The sequence below is a fragment of the Miscanthus floridulus genome, chromosome 19, assembly GCF_019320115.1.
Source record: "Miscanthus floridulus cultivar M001 chromosome 19, ASM1932011v1, whole genome shotgun sequence".
In the NCBI taxonomy this organism is placed as follows: Eukaryota; Viridiplantae; Streptophyta; class Magnoliopsida; order Poales; family Poaceae; genus Miscanthus; species Miscanthus floridulus.
In genome coordinates this window covers 20,370,880-20,398,614 of record NC_089598.1, presented here as the reverse complement: position 1 = coordinate 20,398,614, position 27,735 = coordinate 20,370,880, and the positions used below count along the sequence as shown (strand labels likewise).

General features: G+C 44.1%; 1 protein-coding gene across 1 annotated transcript; it reads left to right on the top strand.

Moving 5' to 3' along the window:
* The first annotated feature begins 21,854 nt into the window (after positions 1-21,854).
* On the top strand, positions 21,855-25,136 carry LOC136528167 (cystathionine beta-lyase, chloroplastic-like). Its single transcript, XM_066521094.1, has 12 exons — positions 21,855-22,126; positions 22,229-22,341; positions 23,031-23,101; positions 23,188-23,279; positions 23,379-23,466; positions 23,557-23,668; positions 23,790-23,886; positions 23,973-24,054; positions 24,183-24,300; positions 24,409-24,516; positions 24,626-24,728; positions 24,829-25,136. The coding sequence occupies exons 1-12, from the start codon at positions 21,874-21,876 to the stop codon at positions 25,002-25,004; spliced, it is 1,413 nt and encodes a 470-aa protein (XP_066377191.1). The 5' UTR covers positions 21,855-21,873; the 3' UTR covers positions 25,005-25,136.
* Positions 25,137-27,735: the final 2,599 nt, after the last annotated feature.

Sequence of the window (27,735 nt, the reverse complement as noted above, 5' to 3'; positions counted from 1 at the left end):
ATTTTGGCGCGATGACAAAGACAACCGATGATTGTTGAGGTCGCAATGGTTAGAATAGACATGGACAACATTGTGATGACTATGAGAATATTTTGGTCAAAAAGGCAACCGTACGGATCTGCAAGAGAAGTTATATGATGATACAAAATTTGAGTTTACAAGATAAGTAAATAAGAACAAGAGATTTCAAGAGTTGTTTTCTCAAGGAATATTGCTTGTTGTTGACGGTGAAAATGACATGTTTTTACACCATAAAAATGCCACCCATATGCCTCGTAATAAAAGGAAATGAGCATTGCATAAGCGTATTTTATTTAAATAATAAATTTCCACTTGTATTGGAGTTCTACCTCTGTAGAAAGCAAATGGAAGCCGATGGGGCCAAACCCTAGGGTCGAGCAACCTAGGAAATAGGTCGACCCCACCTTTGGGCCCCACTGCTCCCAATCCTGGTAAAAGTCAAGAAACACACTCCTAAGTGCTCTCAACCCTTGCATGCACTTTGTGTTTTCTCTAGACGGCTCAAATAGACTTCACATGGATTGGAGGGCCCACAACTCATGTTTGAAGATCTCTAAGTTACCCCACCAACACATACCCACGTAAGAAGGAAGAAGCAAGCCCCCCACCATCGGAGGAGGACCCCACAAGTCATTGGGGGGAGGGTTCGGCCAACCCTGGCTCCCATGGTCGTCCGGCGCCCTTAGCTTTCTCCACCACCTTCCTTGGTCAACATGCAAACAAGCACAAGTGTGGTGGATCTCCACCATCCATCTTATGGCGGTTTGATCCGAAGGATAAGGTGAAGACCACTTGGATTCCACATCCATAACTATAAATATAGGTACCCCCTCACTCCCAAGACATGATCTGCACTTGAAGAAGAAGAGAAGCTCCACTAATACCTTAGTCTTAGGATAGTTTAGGGTGGGAGATAGAGTGAGTAGTGAGCTAGTTATATTATACAACAAAACATGCCATCTAGTACATTCCTTTATATTATTAGAGGTTTAAGGCACTATGAGAAGGGGAGAATCCACATAATTTGAAGCAAATAAGTTGCTTTGCCTAATGGCTACACATCTCCAAATTCGCTCTTGCAAACCCATCAAATCAAAGAATTTTTAAATCTGCACCAAAAGTTTCACATGTACAAAGTTTCTACATTAAAACTGATCGGCACTGAAAAATTCAATGACTATTCTACTATCTACTCCAACATTCCACACTAATGAAAGTTGAGCTCCATAGAATTACTCAATTCTTGGTATTATTAATTGAATCTTACTTAACAGATTCCCAAACCAAATGATATGGGCCACAAAATATATCAATATTTAGAATGTGTTATCTAAAATAGGATCAAATTTTAGGTGTTGTTGGGTTCAACATAATTGTCACGTTACCCATTCACGGTGCTAATAGATCACGATGTATCACGTTTGGTTGGGTCAATTACGTAACCGGTAGTAGCAAGATCGGATACGGGCCGTAGAAGACTGATACCGCCTCTCCCATACTAAACTGATTATGCTTGTGGACTCGTTTCCACCTTACTCTCCGTTCAACTAAACAAATAATTTTGCCTTCCACTATAATGACCGTAACCTGATTCCATTAGTGTTACCATTCTCAGAATCAAACCAAATAATAATTTTAGTTCACATAAACATGTTTAGAACCAATTGCTACCTTGGAAAACAAAGAACATTAATAGTATTACACACCAATAATATTTATGAACTTAATGCATACATTACCAAGTTTGCTTGTTAATGAGTGCTCCATTTGGAACTAGGATGTTGTCGTGTATCTCAATCTTCTGCTAGAAAAAATAAAATGAAAGAAATTAATGATCATATGGTCGACCCAACTTCCCAACCCATTACACACCACTATGTTTGACTATAAAGTTTATTAGATTAACATGCAAATGCTCAACACTCTACCATAAAACTGAAAGAAACATTTTTCAAAACGATACCAAAACTAACACAATTTTTTTCGTAAGGACACCAAAAATTAAACCAAAGTAGTTCGGGTTACCAGAATATCTTGTAGCCAGTCCCATAAAAATTTTACAAGATCTTGTAGTGAAGTCAAAATTAGGTTTTTATGCCTCAAAAGATGAATAAGATTCCCTTCATGATGTGCTCCCGAATGATCTACGCAATAAGTTGACGAGAATAAACTACAACAAATAGTGCATAATAAGATGTCTAACATAACTTGTTCACCAAATTCGGTTCCGACTAGGGGCGGATCCAACGGTGGGGCAGGGGGGGCTCAAGCCCCCCCTACCCATACCAGAACAGTGGAACCTTCTGTAGAGCCCCTATGAATTTTTAGGCAAAGTTCTATAGTGTAGGGGGCTGAGACTTAAGATCGAGCAGCAGTGTTGTTTAGCCCCCCTAAAATATTTCCTAGATCCATCGCTGGTTCCGACGAGTGTCTCCATCTTTTGCCGAGCATGGCGATAGCCAACCGATATTGATTGTAGGCTTGTAGCTGCAGGCAATTCCATCAAAAGTTCAAAAGTAAATCCAAGAAAAACTTCATCGTTGTATGGAATTATAGCAAGAAATGAATGAAGATCACATACACAGCAAGGGGTACACCAGTACAAGCATCGTGTGTGAGTCCAATCGTCACAATTGATGCATTCTATAGCCATTTGGTGCCCCAACAACACATGATGACTCATCAATGGGATAAATGTGTTTCCTGCTTCATGGAGTCTCTGAACTCCTCTCAAATCAGTGCCAATACCCTTGAATTGCTCTACTAGCATAGCATAGCAAAGCAGTGCTGAACCAACTTGATTTGAAAAAATTTTGCAAGAAACCTATCGGTGAATTGCAAAGCAACAGAAGAAGCTACAAATGGTAACCAAATAATGAGTGTAGCTCTGCAAGCCGGCAGACTTGGCCTAGGTGGTTGCTGGTCACATGTGATGGACAACATTTCTTGCAAAAGCTTTCCCGCAGGAGAAGCAAGCCATCTCCTTATAACATGTGCGCTTGAATTCTTGATAAAGAAACATCGCTAGGTAGTCAGGAGCTTCCATCGTTCTTTGTCCATGAAGAAAGATCATGTGAAGTAGAATCTCGGTTTTCATCGATCAAGGAAGAAAAGGGGAAAATGAGTGGGTTCTTTGATTGTTAACTCCTTCCAGTAAGAAAGATATGAAGAAGAACAGAGGAGAAGAGGTGCTTATGGCAAGAAAGTGCCATCGACGGGTAACCAAGATGGGTTTGAGTGTTTGAAAATAGCCTGACTAGGTCACCCTTCCGAAGCTCTAGTGCACCTGTCTAGTGCTGCGCGGTAGAGTTCCAGTGACCCTAAAAATAGAGCAAAACAACATGTTTTCCAAACATACTAACTCCTAGTGATGTCATATAGGATGATCAACACTTTTAATCGTTAGTATTTTCTAAGTATTTTCCCAAAGTTTTGTTACATGATTTTCGAAAGCAACACTTGAATCCATATGTAATGGAAAGATCTATCTCACAAGTGGCACTAGATAATCATTAAACAAATGGATTTTTTCCTCTTAATAGTAGGATTATCTAGCCTAGTGACCCAATCATATTTCATCTTCTAATCACCTCATGAACAGCAAAATACAAAACCTATTTATACCTTTTTCTTGAGCTCCTCTTAATCATCAATGCCATCTTTCACCATGATATCCATGTTGGCTCAAAGCATTCGTGTGGAGTACAACCATCACATCTCACAAATGTTAGTCCATGTGTTGTCTTTAATTATCCAACTCTCAAATCCAGATCTTGTCGGTATGGGACCCACGGGATACCCCATAAGGAAGGGAGAAGACCTAGTCTAATTAGGATTCTTCCCTTGTACTCTTAGTAGCAGTATTATTCTATAATCCTACTAGGAACTCTCATTATAAACCGACTAGGACTCTAGCCTCCTAACTATATAAAGGAGGGCAGGGCTCCTTAGATCGGGAGTTCAAGACAACAATTGTACAACACAACACTTCATAGTCAATCCAACGCAAAGGCTAACACTGACTGGATGTAGGGCTATTACTCGATCCATGATCGAGGGCCTGAACTAGGATAAATCGACTATCTCTTGCGTTAACCATCGATTTCTGCATATGTTGAAGCCCGAACATACTGCCCCGGGTACCCCTGTGGTAGGCTATCGGTGGTCAAACACCGACAGCTGGCGCACCAGGTAGAGGCTTTTGACAACTTTGCATCCGAAAGCTCGATGGACCTCGACAACATGATCTTCTCAAAGGGATTGACCTTCATCTTTGGTTCATGGATCTACGAGGCAGGCGACGATGGCAAGCTCCAAGGCCGTCTCCTCGAAGATTTAGATCATCATCAAGACTATCCTATTTCGATGATAATGATAGATCAGCTTGCCAGAAGATTCGCACAGCTCGTAATGTCCAATCTAACTCAGTTTTTGCAAATTCACGCATCCGATTCAAACTCAAGTTCCGCTTCCAAAATGAAGTCTTATCCGAGTTCTTTCGGAAAACCGAGTTCTTTTCTGACAAAGCTTCGGAACATGACATCAACCTATCAAGAATACTACTCGGAGTACACCTAGAATACTTCAAAGAAGTTAGGTCCTTTTCCTTTTGGACTCCATAACATGGCAACATCTTATCAGACATGGCACGAAGGATCCACTTATCCCATGCTTAGAATGCCGCTGAAGGGAGCCCAGGAAGGTCTCGTTTTAACCATAACATCTGAAGACTGCATCATTCACTGGCCAGGTACCATTCCTGAGGATGATGGCACCCAACTAGTCGACGATATGACAACAGCAATTCTACCCTACCAAGAAGGAGATTCCATATATGACTTTGAAACCTCAACTGAAGTTATCAACAACTCTAGCAGTATGGAAATCAATGATGATGACAGAACAACTCACGCTAGAGAAGTATTCATGATTCGCCGTCCTCGATCACCATTGATCCCCCTAGAAGCACCCGACGTAAGGTCTTCAGATGAATCCGAGTTCAACATATCACCATTTATCTAGGGGCACGATGGTGAGACTGAGAATCAGAGGCAAGCGAGAGAAAGAAAGAACAAATTGAAACAAGGACGTCAACACTGTGTGAAATAGCGAAAAGACACTTGGATCAAATAGGAATCAGACCTAGCCGAGTACAATAAAAGAAAATCAGAACGAGAGGTCGAAGAAGGACAAGCAGCGAATACACCCTACGATAAGATCCGAGAAGCATTAGAAGAACTCAGGGAGACCTCATATCCCAATGAAAAACAAGAATAGCTCCAAGATTTTCTCCGATCAACAGTCTTTAGGACAAACAACGGAAGGGCAACATCTCATGAATAGGAAGATCAAAATCAAAGGAAGTCCGCTTTCGAAAGACTTGGACCAAGTGGAAGTCACAACGGAGAGAGCCGAAAAAATCACAGTCAAAATAACTGAGTCGAGCAACCAAGAAAGGCCAGAAGCAGAGCACCTACTCAGACAGCCACATAGAACTACTCTCACCAAGATGATAGTTGGCAAGAAGGGGGCGCAGAATCAGAATATACGGAAGCCAGAACACATGATAGATTCCTTTATTTTGCGAACAGACTTGCTTCAAATACGACTACCTCACAAGTTCAAGCCGTCCAACCACTCCAAGTACGATGGCAAGACCGAACCAAAGCAATGGCTTAGGATTTACTCATAATCGATTCAATTAGCCGGAGGAGATGATGACATCAAAACCTTGTTCTTTCCCATGGCCCTAGAAACCATGCCGCTTCAATGGTTTGACAAATTGAATCTAGGATCAATCAGAAATTGGGAAGACTTGCAAAGAACTTTCTGTAAAAATTTTGCGGAAATTATTACACATCGTATCACCCACGCAGAATTAAAAGGACGCAAGCAGAAAGGAGGTGAAAGTCTTAGAAATTACTATCGACGATTTGGCGAGCTACGAGCTCAAGTACATGACATCACACAACGAGAAGTAATCGAAGCTTTCTCTCACGGAATTGTGGCTAGGTGGCAATTTCAAGATTTCTGCAAAGAAAACCCAAGAAACAATGAAGAATTTAGACGGACAGTGGAAAAAAAGATTACCACGGAGGAAAAAACAAGAGAAAGATTCTCGGATAGAAACAACAGAGACAACCCGAACAGGCAAAATCCTCAAAGCAACAGACATCAGGAGAGAAAGCGAGGTCCAGACAACACAGTAGCAATGGCTGACAAATCAAAGAAATTTACCAAGCCCAGAAGATATGACGACATTGAGAACATGCGTTGCCCCTTACACCCCAACGGAAAGCACACCATCGGAAATTGCTACACCTTCAACGAAAGATACACTAGAAAAGATAGCAAGGGAAACAATAAAGAAGACAATCAGAAAAAAGGAGACAACCATGAAGACAAGGGATTCCAAAAATCTAGAGGGACAGTGGCAGTAATCTTTGCTGGGGTTCCAGACTCCAGAAGCAAACATCAAGAAAAACTAGCGTTACGAACAATCATGGCAGCAGAACCTGCTATACCAAGATATCTCAACTGGTCAGAGTGCCCAATCCAATTTTCAAGAGAAGACCAATGGACCAGCGTAGGAAACGTAGGCCATTACCCATTGGTTCTAGATCCAACCATTATCGGTATGACTGTTATGAAAGTATTAATCGACGGAGGAGCCGGACTCAACATCATTTTTTCAGAAACTCTAAGGAAGATGGGACTACAACTCGCCAGGATGATCACACCAACAAGCACACCTTTTTATGGCATAGTACCCGGCAAGGCAGCAATGTCACTTAGATAAATCACTCTACCGGTTACTTTTGGGACTCCCTCGAACTACCGCACAGAGTTCATCAAGTTTGAAGTCGCAGATTTCGATTCATCATATCACGCAATCCTCGGGCGCCTAGCACTAGCGAAATTCATGGCAATACCGCATTATCCGTACCTGTTGCTTAAGATGCCAGGGCCTAACGGTGTCCTTTCTCTTCAGAGTGATTTAAAGCGCGCATTTGACTGTGATGTATAGGCAATCCAAATTGCAGCAAAGGCACAAGCAAATGATGGAAGAAAAGAAATAGCCACTATCGCCGCAGAAATAAGCCAAGAAGAACTAGAGATACCGGCTAAAAGACCAAGCATCCTAGCACCACCAAAAGAAGCCGACGTCAAGAAAATCGACCTAGGCACTGGTGATCCCTCAAAAACAGCAACCATCAGTGCCCACCTATCAGCAAAATAGGAACTCACGCTCACCAATTTTTTTGGGACAACAAGGATATCTTCGCTTGGAAGCCGGCCAACATGTCAGGGGTCCCAAGAGAGTTGGCTAAGCACGGAATTAATGTCAATGAAGGCTCCAAGCCTGTGAAGCAACGACTACGACGATTCTCTCTCGACAAGAAGGCAGCAATTAAAAAGGAAATTACAAAACTAATGGCAGCTAGATTCATCAGGGAAATTCTCCACCTAGATTGGCTAGCAAATCCAGTTCTGGTACAGAAAAAGAACACGGATGAGTGGCGCATGTGTGTTGACTACACAGATCTCAACAAACACTACCTAGAGGATCCGTTTGGGCTACCACGCATTGATCAGATAGTTGATTCAACAACAGGATCTGCACTATTATCCTTTCTTGATTGTTATTCTGGATATCACCAGATCGCATTAAAAGAATAGGACCAAAGCAAGACATCTTTCATCACTCCGTTCGGCGCCTACTGCTATAGGACCATGTCGTTTGGACTTAAGAATGCTGGAGCCACTTACCAAAGAGCCATCCAAACATGCCTTGGTGATCAGATCGGTGAAAATGTAGAAGCATACGTGGATGACGTGGTTGTAAAAACAAAGAACCCAGATACACTGATTGAAGACTTAAAACAAACCTTTGAGAATCTGAAAAGGTGGAGGTGGAAATTGAACCCAAACAAGTGTGTATTCAGAGTTCCTTTAGGACAACTACTTGGATTCTTGGTCAGTCATCGCAGAATCGAAGCAAGCGCCAAGCAAATTCGAGCCATAACAGAGATGGGCCCTCCTCGAAACGTCAAAGATGTACAAAAACTAACAGGCTGCATGGCGGCACTCAACCGTTTCATATCAAGACTCGGCAAAAAAGGGTTGCCTTTTTTTGAACTACTAAAGAAGACAGACAAGTTCGAGTGGACGAAAGAAGCCAATGAAGCTTTCAAGAAACTTAAGGCATACCTCACCTCCTCACCAGTCCTCACACCTCCAAAGAAAGACTAAGACATGATGCTATACATTGCAGCAACTTCTACTGTAGTCAGCACGGCGGTAGTAGTGGAAAGGGAAGAAGAAGGGCGCGAGTATAAAGTACAACGCCCAGTATACTACATCAGCGAAGTACTGTCAGAATAAAAAATCCGGTATCCGCATGTGCAAAAACTACTCCACGCCCTACTGATCACTTCTTGCAAGCTTCGTCACTATTTTGAAAGCCACAAGATTACCGTAGTGACAGATTTCCCATTAGGAGACATCTTACACAACAAAAACACAACAGGACGCATTTCCAAGTGGGCGGTTGAACTCGGTGCTCTTAACATCAATTTCACCCAGCGGAAAGCAATTAAATCTTAAGCCCTTGCTGATTTTGTTGCCGAATGGACAGAAATTCAACAACCCATGTCAAGCGCCATCCTTGATCATTGGAAGATGTACTTTGATGGATCACTCAAGCTAGGCGGAGCTGGCGCAGGCGTCCTCCTAATTTCTCTATATGGAAAACAACTAAAGTATGTCCTTCAGATATTATGGCAAGCTACCAACAATGAAGCAGAATATGAAGCTCTCATACATGGGCTAAGAGTGGCTATTACCCTCGGAATCAAGCGACTACTCGTATACGGTGATTCGGCAGTAGTCATCAACCAAGTCAACAAAGATTAGGATTGCACCAAAGAAAACATGGGTGCTTATTGTGCTGAAATCCAAAAACTTGAAAAACATTTCCAAGGATTAGAAATTCTACATGTCCTGCGGGATTCCAACATTGCAGCAGATGTTCTTGCCAAGCTTGGATCCAACAGGGCAAAGGTCCCACCCGGCGTATTCATAGAGGAGTTATCAGCTCCTTCTATCAAACAACCCGGTGAGACAACCACATAACTCACAGCCAAAGGCAACCAGATTCTGGTGATCAACACTTCATGGACACAGGTTTTTACTGATTACATCAAAGAGAATAAGTTGCCAGTAGAAAAACAGGAAGCCACACAAGTCGTTCGTAGAAGCAAGAATTACATCCTAGTAGGAGACAAGCTATACAGAAGAGCCGCATCATCAGGAGTACTCCTAAAATGCGTCTCATTTGAAGAAGGCAAACAAATCCTAGACGAAATACACTCAGGTTGCTGTGGAAATCATGCCACTTCAAGAACACTAGTCGGCAAAGCATTTCGCACTGGTTTCTACTGGCCAACCACTTTGAAAGACGCAGAAGAACTCGTCAGAAGATGCAAAAGTTGTCAGATGTTCGCAAGACAGGCTCATGTGCCAGCCCACAACCTCATCTGCATCCCACCCGCTTGTCCTTTCTCCTGCTGGGGGCTGGATCAAGTAGGACCTCTCAAGAAAGCAAAGGGTGGTTTCGAGTACATCTTTGTAGCAATTGACAAGTTCAACAAGTGGATCGAATACAAACCACTCGCAAAATATAGCGCAGCCAAAGCAGTCGAGTTCATCCAAGACATTATGCACCGCTTCGGCATGCCCAATCGAATCATCACAGATTTGGGTTCTCCCTTCATAGCTACAGAATTCAAAAGTTGGACACAGGATTGTGGCTTCAGCATAGATTACGCATCAGTCACACATCCAGAAGCCAACGGACAGGTAGAAAGGGCTAATGGACTCATACTAGTCGGATTGAAACCAAGACTGTATGAAGAACTAGTAGACTATGGATCAAAATGGATTGAAGAATTACCCAAGGTTGTATGGGGGCTACAGACTCAAATAAGCAGAGCCACCGGATACTCACCTTTCTTCCTGGTATACGGATCAGAAGTCATACTACCCGCAGACTTGATCTGGACGTCACCAAGGATAGAGCAATACGACGAAGGAGAAGCAGAACACACCCGAAGATTAGAACCCGATAGCACAGAAGAAGTCAGAGTAAATGCTACCCTGCAATCAGCAAGATACCTCCAAGGACTAAGGCGCCACTACAACAAGAATACCCAGTCTCGATCATTACAAGTCGAAGACCTAGTACTAAGAAGAATACAAAAAACCGACGGACGCCACAAACTACTCAGTCCATGGGAAGGTCCTTTTATCATCACAAAAGTCATCGGACCAGGCACATACAAGCTCATAACTAAAGACGGAAAAGAAGTGAACAATACATGGCACATCAGTCAGCTACGAAGATTCTACGCATAAAAACAACTCAAGGGAAAATATGTATACAAGACACAAGAGATCAACGTTCATGATCAACAAAGATACTGCTATGTATCATTGTAACACATTAATATTCATGATCAATAAAGATGATTATCTCTCAACAAACATATGTCTCATGGCTCTCTTCGAGTTATTTCTTAAATGCAAAATGGCTGAAAATACGCCTGAGCATCCCGGCTGAGAGCAAAATAGCTGAAAAGACGCTTGAGCCCGCCGATGAGGGTAGCTAACAAGCTAACACCCAAAATAAAATGCAAAATGGCTAAAAATACGCCTGCGCATCCCGGCCGAGAGCAAAATAGCTGAAAAGACGCTTGAGCCCGCCGATGAGGGTAGCTAACAAGCTAACACCCGAAATAAAATACAAAATGGCTGAAAATACGCCTGAGCATCCCGGCCGAGAGCAAAATAGCTGAAAAGACGTTTGAGCCCACCGATGAGGGTCGCTAACAAGCTAACACCCGAAATAAAATGCAAAATGGCTAAAAATACGCCTGAGCATCCCGGCCGAGAGCAAAATAGCTGAAAAGACGCTTGAGCCCGCCGATGAGGGTAGCTAACATGCTAACACCCAAAATAAAATGCAAAATGGCTGAAAATACGCCTGAGCATCCCGGCCGAGAGCAAAATATCTGAAAAGACGCTTGAGTCCGCCGATGAGGGTAGTTAACAAGCTAACACCCGAAATAAAATGCAAAATGGCTGAAAATACGCCTGAGTATCCCGGCCGAGAGCAAAATAGCTGAAAAGACGCTTGAGCCCGCCGATGAGGGTAGCTAACAAGCTAACACCCGAATTAAAATGCAAAATAGCTGAAAATACGCCTCAGCATCCTGGTCGAGAGCAAAATAGCTGAAAAGATACTTGAGCCCACCGATGAGGGTAGCTAACAAGCTAACACCCGAAATAAAATGCAAAATGGTCGAAAATATGCCTGAGCATCCTAATCGAGAGCAAAATAGCTGAAAAGACGCTTGAGCCCGCCAATGAGGGTAGCTAAGAACCCGAAATAAAAGCAAAACGACTGTAACTAAGCCTAGGCATAGACCAGAGCAATTTCAAAAGCAAGACCCTCCAGCTACTTGTTCCAAATAGCAAGAGGCTCGGGGGCTACACTGAAGATATCCAAGAACACAAAGACCTACATATAACGAGTTGTTTACTTGGCATAGAAGAAGGCTAGACAAGCACTCGACAGATCAGGAAAGGTTGCCAACAAAAAGACCTACATATAACGAGTTGTTTACATGACACGGAAGAAGGCCAGACAAACACTCGACAGATCAAGAAAGGTTGTCAACACAAAGATCTATATATATAACGAGTTGTTTACATGGGACAGAACGCACTCGATAAATCAAGAAAGTTTGTCAAAATAACGCGCAGAGTTGTTTACAAGGCAAAGATAAAAGCAAGACAAAGTACTCGGCAAGTCAAGTAACTCTGACCAATTGGACAAATCATCCAAGGAATAAACAAGACATCCAGACAGAGAAGACATCAACAAAAAAATCTTCATTCAAAAGAAGCATAATGTCATATTACAAGGCATGGGCATAAGGGTCAAATACGTCAAGCCTCATCATCAGGAGAAGGGAGAACAATGTTAAGATTATCTACTATCCTACTAGCTAAGTCTTCAACTTCAGGCTCCATCCTCTCAACGGCATCAATGTATTCTTGACTATCAGCCTCCTCTGCTATCTTGGACAAAGGAGCCACTGGAGCAAGAACCCGAACCTATGCTAGGACATTCTTGGTACAAAGTTGAGCGCACCTCTTCACAAACTCTTGGAAACGAGTCGGAATTTGAGGAATCAACTGAGCCCAAGATTGCCCATCATCCGCTGGAGTTTAGAGAACATCGGCTACTGAATGAAAGGATTTCCATAAAGCTTTCTAGTTTTTAGTTGCCGTCGCCAACTTGCTAGACAAGTCTTCAATAGTTTTTTGGGCCTACACAAGATCTCTATCAGCTCCATGCCTAATTAACTTAGCAAGTGCGAGTTCCTCTTTAGCATGAGTAATTACCTCCTCAGCCTTGTTGTGACTTGTATGAACAAGAGTCTTTATTTCTTCAACGCCCTTCGAGAGCTTCTGCTTTTCAACTCAGAGAGCTGGACAAGACAACAAACAACAAGTCAGCAGAAAGGAGAATTTGAATGCAGAAGGAAATAAAAAGAACCCGCAATACCGTTGCACTCTTTCTTCATAGCCTCCAAGTTCTTCACGGCCTCTGAATTCTTTTGAGCCTCCTAGAAAGCAGCATCCCTCTGCTTCTCGGTCTCAACAACCCGGGCACGAAGAGATTTTTCCTCCTCCTCATGCGTTTGACGCTCAGCCTCCATCTCGGCCTAGAGGAGGTCAAGATCAGCTTTTAGGGCGCTCACTTCTGAAGACATCTTTTTCTTGTTTTCAGACGAGAAAAAAAGCCAATATGATCATGAGAGAAGGACTGAGCAAAAAGAGACAAAAAACAAGGAATGAGGATAGAAGAAAAGTGAACATCCAAAGAAGGAATGGCAAAAAAACTTACCTAGAGCTTTTCTCCAAAAGAAGTCGCAAGGGACAATAAGCTTCCCTAGGCAGCAGTTAACTCCGATAGCCGATGAGTGGCATCAAACTGCTGCACCACATCACCAGCAAAAGGCGGACCACCGGAGGCAATAGAAGGAGAAGGAGAAGCTGGCCGAGGCGAAGAAGACATGACCAGAGTAATCTCCCAGGAAGCCAAGGCCGATCCCTCAGAAGGACCTACCGCAACGGCCATGGTCACCTCCGGGGCAACCGAGTCAACAGTGGCATCATCGCCAGAAAGCCTTGTCGCCCCCACAACCGCTTCACTAACAGTGTGCTGCGAGTCCTGAAGCTTAGTACCCAGTGGTACAATAGAGGGTTGAGAAGAAGTCAACAGGGAGACGAGAGAAGATGAAGGCCTGAAAGTTGATAAAAGAACTCACCAATGAGAACAAGAGAAAAGGAGAACAAAAGCAAAGAGACAAAACTAGAATCCACTCACCCAGCTATCTTCTTCTTCACAAAACAAAAAGAAGACCTCGTAGGGGGAACCACGGTGGCAAAAACGTCCCCGCCACTTGGCGCAGCAGCGGTATAGCCGGTACTAGAGCCCCAGAAGAACTCGGTACCAGAGCTATGGAAGAACCCAGTACCAGAGCTACCGAAGAACTCAACACCGGAGCTACAGAAGAAACCGGTGTAGGAGCCTCAGAAGAACCCATACCCGACGTCCGATTACTGCAAAAAGATCAAGACTAAAGTCAAAACAAAGAGGAAGGATTCAACGACAGGAAAATATGAAAACAACTCACCGCCGCATGATAAGGGGTACATCATCATCCTCTTCCTCCTCGGTCTTGACCAAGGCCACCAGGGTACCTGCTGAAAAAAGAACAAAAGTACTCGGTTCAAGATAAAAACAAGAAAACAAAGGGACAAAGAGTATTAATATGCTCACCTAAGAGCATGCTAGCTACAACTGGAGTACCTGGACGAGTACTTGGCTTGTGAGACTTCTTGGAAGCAGGCAAACTAGATGAAGAACCATCCATTCGCCCCCTCTTCGAGACACTACGAGGACCTCGAGGGACTAGACGAGGAACATATTCTTCATATACATCAACAAATCTGGAAGAAACTCCAGGAAACACTATGGAGATTGGGAACTTACTGGTTACAGAAGCCCCAGCAACTTTCTCCCCAGTATTCGCCATGGCAGGGAGGACATCAAGAGAGATCGGGTCAACAAAGTTGCACCCAAATTCCTACGAAAAAGAATAAAACAACAAGACAAGGAAAAGTTAAGCAAAAATGGATACAGCAAAAATATAGAAAGTACCCGAATGAAGAGAAAACGACTTACAGCTGGAGGCGGGTTGTTGGCAGAGAACTCAGAGACAGTAAGCGGGACAACACTTGCTCCTTTTAGCATCTTCTGGAGATGCTCGAGTACCTCCTCGTCGGTCAACTCAAGGGCTGGGATCATGCATGAAGGATCCTCAGTCCCAGAGTACTCGAAGCCAAGGTGCTCTTGCTCCTTCAAAGGCTGAACTTGGTGACAAAGAAAGCTCGAGACAATGCCGAAACCAGTCAAGCCCTACTGTTTCAGCATACTAATCCTATCAAGGAATGGCTGGATTGCCTAAACATCAGCAGATGTCATAGGGTTCTTATCCCATCGGTCATTAACCAAGGGACCAGATCCAGAGTGAACAACAAGAGAATGAATCAAATTGGCGGCATAAAACCAGTCGGCATGCCAATCCCTCACATAATCAACCAGGTCATAGTCAAAGAACTTGCTCTTAAGACCCTAGCGAAATTGAATCCCGCAGCCACCAAGAACATTGGTGTCTTCACGACAGGGCTAGGGTTTCAGACGAAAGAAGTAGCGAAAGAGAGAAAGAGAAGGGGGAATTCCAAGGAAAGCTTCACAAAGATGAACAAAGACAGAAAGGTGAAGGACTGCATTAGGAGCAAGATGATTCAGGCAAATCCCAAAATAGTTGAGAAATTGATGAAGAAAGGCAGAGGCAGGAAGACAAAGTCCAGCACAAATGAAAGAGACAAAGAATGATCTCACCAGGACCTAGAGCAGGGACCCGATGCTCGCCTGGAACTCTCCATTCAGCAAAGGCCTTGCTCTGGATCAAACCATCGCTGACAAGTTCTCGAAGCTGATCTTCGGTCGTCATTGGAGCTGGCCAAGCCTTCTGGGCAGCCCTCATGGCCACGAACTCTTGGTTCTCTATCACGGAAAGTGATGATTCCTTGTCCACGAAGTTTGACTAGGACTTGCTCACGGTTTTCTTCTTACCCATGTACTAACAGAGGCAAAAGAGCAACTAGGGGAAGAGAAAGTTTGGACAGCGGCGCTAAGACAGCGGCGGCAATGGCGACGGCGGTTTTCTGAGGGCTAGGGTTTCAAGGCAAGAGAAGGGCAGTAAAGAAAAAGAAGATGAAGGGTCTTTAAATAGATTTTATAGCGATAAAAATGGCCCACCAGGCCCGTTAAAGCACCGTGTGAGAATGCAACGGTCCATTTACTGACATAGCTAAAATGATGGAGGGCACAAATCCACACAACGGTATAATTCAACGGGTAGATTTCAGACTTATCCATCCAGCACTACTGAGGAGTTATTAGATTACTGCAAAAACAACCCGTCAACCATGAAGAAAAGAAGGGCTACTTCACAAGGAACATAAGAACTCAGTTCTTACAGAAAGAACTCAGGAATCTCATGAACAACCAGAACTATAGTAGAAGAATAAATGTCAACTCAGAAGACAAGATTCTTTCCATTACAAGTGACTTCAAAAATAGAAAATTACAAATCTTACAAGACCCAACGTACTCGGTACCATGAAAAGCAAAGTAGCAAAGAGGAACACGGACATGGCTAGGCTCTGGAACGACTACGTGTCCCAAATTACTACTCGGAAGGACAAACCGCCATCGGCTACACTATTTTCTTCAAAGGACGAATGCAGTGCATTCAAGACGGAAATCAGCAGCATAGCAGGACAACATGAAGTAGAGAAGGCCGGCAGGCATCTGTCTACCCAAGACTGATGTGATACTGGATATGGTGTTGATCTGCACCGGACAGTCTCAAGACAGGCGACGAGGATCAACCCAGAACTACCAGATGAAGGAACGAAGCCCACATCATAAGACTTCCTCCAACTACTACCATGTACATCCTGGTACATTACTGCTGCGGGATTAGCCTACCTCTAATCCCTATCACAAGACTTCCTCCAGCTACGACAAGACATACAGGAACTACAAAACACGCCCGGAGGCTGCTCTACTTCACAAACTACCATGTTCATGACCACGAAGGTTTCAACAGAATGTTCAATGGATGAAAACAAGCACTCTGGGAGGATATTTATAGATTAAAGGAGCGGTGCACATGGACTAAGAGTACCAACAAAATAAGCCTAACAAAGGACACAGTAAAAAGACAAGACTCAATAATGGAAGACTCAGGTGAGAGGGAACAGTACTCGAAGACGAGCATATTCGGAAGAATATACCAACACATTACAACCCGTGAACAAAAGGCATTTACACTCAACCACCACCATACAACTACATCTGACAACATCAGACTACCAGAGAATACACCAAGACTCTATATCCGAGTTCTTCCTGAACAAAATAACCTGGATATATGCTCGGGGGCTGCAAAAGGAGAGGTATATAGTTTTTCAAACAACATAAGATTCAAGAACCTTCAACTTTTTGTTCCAAATAGCAAGAGGCTCGGGGGCTACACTTAGTGAGTGCACTTTTTCCTTCAAAAAGCACACGTCACTCAGAAGACTTCTTCAAAACAAACAACTTCAAGACCACACGACAAAAAGAACCTGGGTATATGCTCGGGAGCCTTTCGACGAAGAATCGGGGCAATTTCAAGAAAAGACCCTCAAGCTCCTTGTGCCAAACAGCAAGAGGCTCGGGGGCTACATCCAAATGGGAGTATTTTTTTCTTAAAAAAGGTACACACCATGCAAAGATCTCACGAAGCGCTACATGGTTTCGCTCAAGAAAGCACTCAGATGACACTTGTTCCTACTCGACGAGACTTGAAGGAACAAGACGAGGCTTCCAGAACTCAACCATGAAGTGCTTGGGGGCTTATCGGTACGGGACCTACGGGATACCCCGCAAGGAAGGGAGAAGACCTAGTCTAATTAGGATTCTTCCCCTGTACTCTTAGTAGCAGTATTATTCTGTAATTCTACTAGGAACTCTCATTATAAACCGACTAGGACTCTAGCCTTCTGACTATATAAAGGAGGGCAGGGCTCCTTGGATCGAGAGTTCAAGACAACAATTGTACAACACAACACTTCATAGTCAATCCAATGCAAAGGCTAACACCGACTGGACGTAGGGCTATTACTCGATCCACGATCGAGGGCCTAAACCAGGATAAATCGACTGTCTCTTGCGTTAACCATTGAGTTCTGCATACGCTGAAGCCCGAACATATTGCCCCGGGTACCCCCGTGGCAGGCTATCGGTGGTCAAACATCAACAGATCTAGATGTCTTCAAACACGCATCTAACGATACTATGGAGTTTGGAACATATGACGCAATGGTTAAATAGATTTTCTAGTATCAAATCGTGTAGGCCAACATAAAACTCATGGTAATGTAAGTGTGACATTAGCCAGCAGCCCTAAGTTAACAGATCATCACATTAAACGCCGGTTATTTCGTGCTACATGTTCACGTTCAACGAACCTAGATAGTGTAAGCTAATCCCTCGAGGGGCCACACGCACTGCAATTTGGCTCATGCAGGTAATCGGGCTCACATGTCAGTCATAGCCCGCCCTCTTATAAACATGTCGTTGTCACGCTGCCACGGCCAAGGTATAGTTGGCCAACGGCCCAGCCCAGCACGGGCCCGTGCTAGCACGGCCCGATAGCCAACGGGCCAGCACGGCATGCCATGCCTCCTGGGCCATGCCTCCAGGGCCACGGGCCTGGCCTTCGGCCTAGGCACAGCCCTATGGGCCGATTTTTGTGTCGGGCCGGTCTGCGAAGCACGACCAGAATCACGGGTCGTGTTAGCCCACGGCCCGTTACCCTTTACATTCACAAACAGATCATAGTTTCACATTCACAGAATTTCCAATACATTCACATTCACAGAAACATTCATAGTTTCATACATTCATAGAATCGAAGTCCAAATGTTTGATACATTCACAGATCACAGTTTCATACATTCATAGAATTAAAGTCCAAATGTCCGATAGACCAATACATTGACAGTCCAATAGAGATATCAAACTCCAAACTCTAAAGCCGATAGATAACAGAAATAACCAAAATGAGCTATTTAGTGCAATGTTGCCTTATTAAAAACATTTCTAGGTAAAACTCATTCTTGTGAGAAACACTAGAAAGGAAAAAAAAAGAGTGCAACCAGCTCTTAATTAACCATTGTTCAAATGATAGACAAGTCTTTCACAGTCACGCACACCCTTTCACAGTCACAGATCACACACACACACCCTCAGGAGTCAAGTCTCAACCTCAGTACCTCACTAAGTACCAGGAGCACCACCGGCAGGTCCATCTTCATCAAGGTACAAGTTCTGGAATGAGTCTTTAAGCTCTTGGTTGTCAACAGCATGCTATTCCTTTTTTTCTCCTAGCTCCCAGTCCTTTAAGCAGGTCAGCATCTCCACAGTCTCTGGTGACAAGTGCCACTGCCGTTCCTCAAGTATCCTACGTGTCAAACTGAAACAAGACTCTGAAGAGACAGTAGATACAGGAACTGATATGATATCTCTAGCCATTATAGACAGGATTGGAAAGGTTAGCTTGTGGTCACGCCACCACAGAAGTAGGTCAAAATTATCCTCATAAGAAGTGACATTGTCATTGTCTAAGTAAGCTGAGAGCTCACAAATAGCAGAAGTAGATGAAGATGAAGTGGCAGGAAGAGGGGAAGGATCGACAACACCTAATCCATGACCAAAGATTCTTCCCCATACCTGCTTTTTCTTACCTATATGATGTGATGGTTGTGCAACCCTTTGAGACATAGCTACACCAAACTTGCTCTCATATTTGTTAAACAATTTATACAAATTCAGTATTGATATCAGCATAGTATGAACTGTACTCAGAACCAGTGTATTCACCAAGTAATTACAGCACATTAAAGAAACCTCTCATCTTAGCTCTAGGATCAAGAATGAATGAATATGAATATAACAGAGATATGTCTTGCCAATATTTAAGGAACTTAAGCTTCATAGGATATACAATAGCTCTCAGATTATGATTTTTTCACATGCATGCAAATGAGAAGCAATCTCTAGGATATGATGCAGAACAAGTGGACTTGTAGGATAATAAACACCAGACAGAACAATAGTGGAGTCATAGAAGAGTTCCAGGAACTCCAATAACTTCTCAGCAAAATACCAATGATTTGTAGTCAACAATTATGAACCATAATGGGAATTAATAAACACAGAAAAGACATTCTTGTATGGAACCAAGTGTTTAAGCATCAGGTAAGTAGAATTCCATCTAACATCCATATCCAAGCCGAACTTTCTAGGTCTAACACCCTTAGCATTACAGTATTTCTTGAACAATGCAATTATTTAATTAGAGAAATTTAAGAAGTTAATTGTAGTTCTAAAATCTTCTATGTAAGGTTTCAACCTCTTTAATCCAGATTTTACAATGACATTAATGATATGACAAACACAACGTTGATTTACAAGACTGTACTTACGGTTACTAGGATCTAAAGGATCAGGTGAAGGATCAGGACCCAAGTAACAAGCAAAAAGAGGTGTCAAAGTGTTCATAGCCTTAGCATTAGAAGAAACATTGTCTAGAGTGATAGAGAAAATCTTGTCAACCAGACAATACTCCTCAACCACAGCAACAATTCTTTCAGTAATGTTTTCACCAGAATGTTTAACCTCAATCAGCCTAAGACTAATAACCCTTTTCTGTAACTCCTAATCAGCATTCACATAGTGAGCAACAACACTAATATAGTCCTCCTTAACATTACCAGACCAAATGTCTAAAGTCAAAGCAATAGAAGAAGCAGTAGGCAACACAAAATTCTTAAGCTTATCACGGCGTTCAGTAAATAGCTTACCAAGATCTCTAGTGGTGGTCTGTCTAGAAACCTTGGCAAACCTAGAGTTATGAGCAAGAACAATGTAATCCTCCCATGCCTATGGCTCACCTATACCTAATGAAAGGTTAAGCCTAGCAATCAACCTACACAACTTAGAGCGAGCAATAGTAGGATTGTAGTCCCAGTTATGCACGGATCCATCAGGATTGAAAGAAAGCCTAGACTGAACCCTAGCAGCGTGATCAGCCTTTTTCCTACAAGATTTCTGATGCCTAATCAAATGGCCAGTGCCAGCAGAAGATCTAGCAGACAATTTACTCTTACACATTTTATAGATAGCAGCAGTTCGAACCTTTTGACCATTCACAGTCTCATAGATCTCATCAAAATTAACTCAGACACTAAATTTACGCTTACCAAGGCATGAGGTACCATCTGTGATGTTGGAGCCAACTGGTGTCCCTATCGCCGTCGTCGACAGCACCAGCTCTACCCCTCCACCACCGTCGCCACCATCCAGATCGATCGGAGCAGAGCCGCTACCGACATCGATACCCAACAACGCAACATCGTCGTCATGGATGTCATCGTCATCCTCTGGGAGCAGCCCTGCCGCGATCATATCATCGTTGCCGGTGAGTGGATAGACGGCATCGTCGTCATCCGCCATGGCAACCTTGATCGTGGATGGCTGATCTCCAGCACCGTTCCTCAACGGTGCGCGTGGTCGCCGTGCCCGGTCTATGCCACAGGAAGAGGACGACGAGACATCGGCAACCGACCTGCACGGAGGAGAAAAACAGAGTTAGAGAGATAGAGGTACAGATCCAGAGTCAGTGGAGGAGACACAAGAAGTGGAGAAGACAGATCTATGGTTAGGGTTAGGGTTAGGGTTAGTGGAGTACCTGCGTAACCGGAGCCCGGTGCCAGAGATAACGAGGGCCACCTAGAGGAGAGAGATCGATTAGAAACAACGGTGAACGACGGAGGAGGGATGGACGGGAACACGGTCACGAACTCACATAGTTCATTGAGAGCGAGAGAGGAGAGAGGGAGAAGGAAGGAGAGTGGAGACAGGGTCAGATAGGCGGATCGAGGTCACCGAAGTCGGGGACGACGGACGAGATCAGTAGATCACGAGAGAGAGCTCAGATTCGCCAGATCGTGGATGCGGCTGATGTGGGCGAGAGAGAGAGAGCAGAGATTGCGTCGCGGCGAGCCGACGAGCGAGTGGAGATTAGGGTTAGGGTTGGGAGCAAACTACGGAGCCGACCGTCGGCGAGGCGACTGGGCGAGCGAGGATCGGCTACGCCGCGACGAGCGAGTGGGGGACTGGGGATTAGGGTTAGGGTTGAGAGCGGAGAGCGGAGCGAACGAGGAGGCGAGACGACTCGACTAAGTGCGGACGAGGAGGCGAGGCGACTGGGCGAGCCGCTTATATATGCAGGGCGCGGGACGGCAGCGGGGGGGCGCGGGGCGGGGGGCGCGGGGAGGCCAGGAGGCGGTAGGCCGGGTCGCTAGCGGGCCGGCTGTTCTGTAGCAGGTCGTGCCGTGCCGGCCCACGTGCCTAGGGTAAGGCCTAGGCATGGCCTGCTCCTCCGGGCCGGGCCAGCCCGAGCCCGTTAGCCTGCGTGCCGGGCCATGCTTGGGCCGGGCTGACGGGCTCGGGCTGCATGGAACTGTGGGCCAGGGTCCACCAGTCCACCAACAGGTGACGAACGACTCCCGCTTCTCACTCCTCTTTCCTCGCCAATGGCCGCCGCCGTCCCCACCGCTCCTGCCCGCTTCTTCCTCGTCCAGTCCACCCCGTCCCCGAACCCTAGCAGCGCGGCCGCCGCCGCTCAAGCCCAAGCCCTCCGCGTACCGCCCCTCCGCCTCTCGCTATCCCGACGCATGGCTGGGCGCCCGCTGACGGTGATTGCGGGCGCCTCCGGCGGCTCCGAACGGGACCTCAGCGCCTCCGCGGTTTCCCTGGAGACCCTGGACTCCGTCGCTCCCGATTCTGGTGCGTTGCTCGGGGCTGTGGGATTGGGCTCATGTGGCGGTTTTGCTGAGAATTGATAGGTTGGGAATTTGTGGGCGCTGGTTTGGTTTTCTGGTGGTGCAGAGTTCGAGGCGAAGGAGCCGAGCGTGGCGACGATGCTGACGAGCTTCGAGAACTCGTTCGACAAGTATGAGGCTCTGAGCACACCGCTGTACCAGACCGCCACCTTTAAGCAGGTAATTGAGATTACAAACGAATGCTTTTTTTACCAAAATGGGGAACCGAAAGCTTCGAACTTTGCTAGTACGTTTTGATTTCTTTGATAAATATGTTGTTCGTTTACATTTTCCACCTTCAGATGGTGTCCCATACTAGGTTGCACTACCAGTTGTGATCAATCGTTATTTTAGTTTTTTTTATTGGATTTGTATTGGTTGGAACATGGAATGAATATTCAGGCAAATGTGGGAAACAATAGGCTGGGTGAAATTTTCTTCAAAACTTACAAATCTGAGGACAAAAATCTACTATTGTAAGTTGCTGAAGAATTCTATGGGCCTGGCCGTTGCTTGTGTATTTGAAACTGTAGTATACCTGCCAATAGTTAAGTGATGATTTCTTTTTTATTAATCCGCTAGTTATATTTGAGATTGAATTGGTTGTCCTTGAGGTATTGGGATGCTATAGTTATTTGACAAACCATATGCATTTTCCTCTGTAGCCTTGAATCCTATTGATTTCCAGCGATGCAAGTATTTTATTGTGAGGATATTGATTTTGTGAAATTGTGTGGCAATATCTTTATTCAGTTTGAGGAGCTAGTAAGCTTATAATTGTACTTAAGATGGTTCATGATTAGCTCTATTTGCCTGTTTCCTACTCTGCAGTAGCGAGTAGTGACTTAATCCCAAAAGTTATTTTCCAGCCTTCAGCTACAGATTATGGAGCTTATGATTATACTAGAAGTGGTAACCCCACTCGTGATGTTCTCCAGAGGTTAGTACATCAGTACAGTCCTTTTCCTTACTATTGTAGTGTAGAGAAATGCATTATGGTTTTGATGAAGTTTATATCATGTTCAGCCTTATGGCTAAGCTTGAGAAGGCAGATCAAGCATTCTGCTTCACCAGTGGGATGGCAGCATTAGCTGCAGTAACACACCTCCTTAAGGCTGGTAAGCACTTGACATATTCCTGTGTGTCCCATTTCTAATGCTTGACATATAATCTCGTGTATGCCTATATAAATTAATGGATCAAACTTATGATTTCAGGACAAGAAATTGTTGCTGGTGAGGACATATATGGTGGCTCTGATCGTCTGCTCTCACAAGTTGTGCCGAGACATGGAATAGTTGTAAAGTCAGTGTGATATTGATTATCTTTATGAAAGTGATCTCTTTGTTCTTTTGCTGTTCACTGACATGTGGTACATACATTGTGTCAATACAGACGAGTAGATACAACAAAAATTAGTGATGTGGTGGCTGCAATTGGACCCTCCACTAGACTAGTTTGGCTTGAAAGTCCCACAAACCCTCGTCAGCAAATTACTGACATTAAGGTAAGACTCTTGATCAATGGATCCAGTGATCATTAAGATTGTATTACTAGGTTTTCTATTATCTAGAAGTATCCTTTTAGAGTTAACCAGTATTCCATCCTCTCTTTTGTTTGCATGACAGACAATCTCAGAGATAGCACATTCTCATGGTGCTCTTGTTTTGGTAGACAACAGCATCATGTCTCCAGTGCTCTCCCGTCCTATAGAACTGGGAGCTGGTATGGAACAATGTGTTAACTAGATACATGAGCATTCTACACCATTTAATGGCACAGTTCACATCCACCTATTGTCCTATGTGCAGATATCGTGATGCACTCAGCTACCAAATTTATAGCTGGACATAGTGATCTTATGGCTGGAATTCTTGCAGTAAAGGGTGAAAGGTGTGTTCTCTGTTCCCACCTTGCTCCTAATGTTCATGCTGCATGCTCTCAAATACTAACAAGGCCCACAAACAACGTTCATAGTACTTGTGAACTGCTGGCATAATATTTCTTTTGATTGCTGGCAGTTTGGCTAAAGAGATAGCGTTTCTGCAAAATGCTGAAGGATCAGGTTTGGCACCTTTTGACTGCTGGCTTTGCTTGAGGGGAATCAAAACCATGGCTTTGCGGGTGGAGAAACAACAGGTGAAACTTTTCTATAACTTGTATGCTATATATCTTTTCACCCCCTCGAGTCTCTGGCCGTTTCATCATTTCTCTGAAGAGGCTTAAAGGTTGGTTGGTTATTGTTAGGCTAATGCCCAGAAGATTGCTGAATTCCTAGCGTCTCACCCGAGGGTCAAGCAAGTGAACTACGCCGGGCTTCCTGACCATACTGGGCGGTCCTTACACTATTCTCAGGTATACCTTTTATTTTCCATGCTGCCTCGCATGAGTAGCTTAAGAGAAATTTGACCTCCAGCACTGTCCTGATCAACTATGCCTGTTACATTTCTCTCTTGTTCATCAGGCAAAAGGAGCGGGCTCTGTTCTCAGTTTCCTCACCGGCTCACTGGCTCTCTCAAAGCATGTCGTTGAGACCACCAAGCACTTCAGCGTAACAGTCAGCTTCGGTGAGCATCCAGACGAAATCGATAGATGCTTGCTTTTACAGTTTTACCATCTGCTACTGAACTCTCGACTGACTGCTTCCATTGCATTTCCTCAATTCAGGGAGCGTGAAGTCCCTCATCAGCCTGCCGTGCTTCATGTCCCACGCGGCAATCCCTGCAGCGGTCCGCAAGGAGCGCGGCCTAACCGACGACCTCGTCCGGATATCGGTCGGCATCGAGGACGTCGAGGACCTCATCGTCGATCTGGACCGCGCGCTCAGAACCGGCCCGGCGTAGAAAGGAGAGAAGTAGATCGTTAGGTTACGTGAGATATCTTGATGATTCATTGGTGGACTACTTGAGTAATAAATAATAATGGGAATGTTGCTTGGATACGCCGCTGCTACGTTTTCCCGTAACCTTGGATGCCCCGTGCCCGCTTAGGGTTGTCTTGTCGGCTTGTGGGCTTTTGTGGCCACAGGCAGCAGTGACGCGGCGAGCAAACATGCCTGTGATTTTTTCCGTGCATGCCCTAGATTGCGCGCCCTGGAATTCTCCATCGTCAGTGGCTCAGTGCTGCTACTTCCCAATTTGCGTGGTGCACTCAAAATAAGCTCAAACACAAGAATGATGCTGGTTGAATCGATCCACGGTGCTGAACTTTGAAGCTCAAACACACGTATGAATATTTCGACCACACATGTGAATATGTTGTGTGGTTACCTGGACCTAGCTATCGTTGTGGTATTTAATGGTCTTAGCCCGCTTGGTCCAACCTTATTTTTTTAAAAAAACAGAGGTCTCCTCCGCTTTATATTGATCATAAAGCGTCAAGCATTACAATTCAGTTCAAAAGGCGTATCGGCGCGCCCGCCCACAAAAATAAGCCTAAAGGCCCAAAGTCTCAGCAGTATCTACACTCATGACGGACTCAGAAATCTGTTGAAGCACACCGATGCAACCCGCCGCCAAAGGCCGCAACACCAATGCTTGAGAATGTAAAGGACTCCAGCTGATTCCAGGTGGTCTGCTTGCCTCCAGTTCGATCTTTTGGATTATCACCGTCAGCTCTTCCTCCATCACTGCCGTGTACATTGGTTTCCAGCGTCTTAGCGTTCTTGCAATCCCTGTCAGCACCTTCTTCATTCCTATCCAAACATCTCCCTGAAAACAGATTTTATTAAGCATATTCCACAAGCACCAAAGAGCAGCAACATTCACTACATTAGCCAACATGAACTTTTTGTTTGCTATCCATAGGGAAGCAATATATTCATAGTTCCAAAGCCCAGATAAACTTAAAATGTCAGCTAAAACTGCCCACATGCATGTGGCAACACAACAATAAAAAAAGATGATGAACGGATTCTGTTTCAGAACAGAATAAACATGGCAAGTCATCCAATTTTTCCCTTTTAGCTAGGTTTGTTCTCGTTAAGAGCTTATTTTTTGAAAGTAGCCATAAAAAGATTTGGATCCTTGGAGGTATTTTCAATTTCCACGCAGCCTGAACATACATCGGTTTAACACCCCGATGGTTAATAACCGCATATAAAGATTGGACCGAGAACTGACCATTGGAGCTAAAACTCCAGATAAATTGATCCTCTTCCTCTACTAAATTGACTTCTTCTACAATTCCTAAGAGTTCAAACCACATCTCCATTAGTCTTTCAGAAACAGATCTCCTAAAGAGAGTTTCAGAGTTTCCCCATCCCAAACTTGATCAATAGTCCTACCCTATTGCTCATTTATCACATACAAGGGCCAAAATTGTATGGCCAGGCTAGAATTGCCCAACCAATGATCTTTCCAAAATCTGATTTTTTTTGCCATTCCCAACCTAGCACACAATGCCCAAATGGGCAGCCTGCAAAGCCCAAGCAACACCTTTCCAAAAAGGAGGTGCTTGGTCATCTACACAGCAACGGATGTTTGGGTTATTAGTTCTATATTTGTGATCTATGATCTTAGTCCAAATGGCATGAGTATGCAAATTATCTCTAAAAATAGAAGAACTTAAAAGTGACAAGTTTAAATTCTTAAGATCAGAAATGCCTAAACCACCTAACTCTTTTTTCTGGGCAACTAATTGCCAATGAGCAAGGTGATATCTGTGCTTCTCCTCACTGTTATTCCATAGAAACCAAGCCATACTTATTTCAATCGAATCCAACTCTCATAGTAAATGCTATACATGCAATAAAAGAATAAATCCCAACTCTCATAGTGAGTGTTGCTGTGTTTTTGTCACTTCCCCGGAGTGACCCTGTTGTACATAAACAACTCGTTTTCTTACCCTAATTGAAGGGCAGAGCTTTTGCCATTACGTTAAAAAAAGAACTAATCTCGTATAAAAATTGATTAGAGATTGACTAAGTTTAAGGGAAAAGAGTGACTATTGTGTACACTTGCTGTGAATTTGAAAAAGGTGGACGCACGAGCTCTTGCTCTACGAGCCAGGCCACAACATGAGTAATGCGATCTAGCCTATTTTGTAGCTCTAAACTATAATTGAGATCATGTTGGGCCCCGTTCGGCTTACCCTATATTCGGCTTGTTCGGCTTCTTTTTTCAGCTGGAACAGTGTTTTTCTCTCACAACAATTCAGTCAGAACAGTGTTTTTCAGCCAGGTTTAGCCAAAATTCTGCCAGCCGAACGGGGCCCGTCTAAGTGAAACAACACACGAGTGGTGAGGAAAAAATTACCATACTTTGAAGGTTATATCCTTACGGACTTTATCTTTTTTGGTGCATAACACTTTAGTCAATTTTTGCTACATGTTCAAATTTCTTGAGATTCTTTTTATGTACACATGTATGTAAAACGATGTTGGATATATGGACCCATGTCCACATTTTCATTCCATATAAGTTATAGCCACAATTATATCATAGCCTCTTTGTTCTAAAATATAAGATATTTCCAATTATTTAAAGTTATTTTTTCCACACCGACTTGACAGTCCTCGCGTACAAGGTCAAAGGTGGCGGAAGATGGAGGAGGTAGTGGCGGAGCTACTGCCTA

Coding starts and splice junctions, on each gene's coding strand:
- LOC136528167 (XM_066521094.1), top strand. CDS start 21,874: ATGGCCGCCGCCGTCCCCACCGCTCCTGCCCGCTTCTTCCTCGTCCAG. Junction 23,280..23,378: donor AACACACCTCCTTAAGGCTG/GTAAGCACTTGA, acceptor TTATGATTTCAG/GACAAGAAATTGTTGCTGGT. Junction 24,301..24,408: donor TGCGGGTGGAGAAACAACAG/GTGAAACTTTTC, acceptor GGTTATTGTTAG/GCTAATGCCCAGAAGATTGC.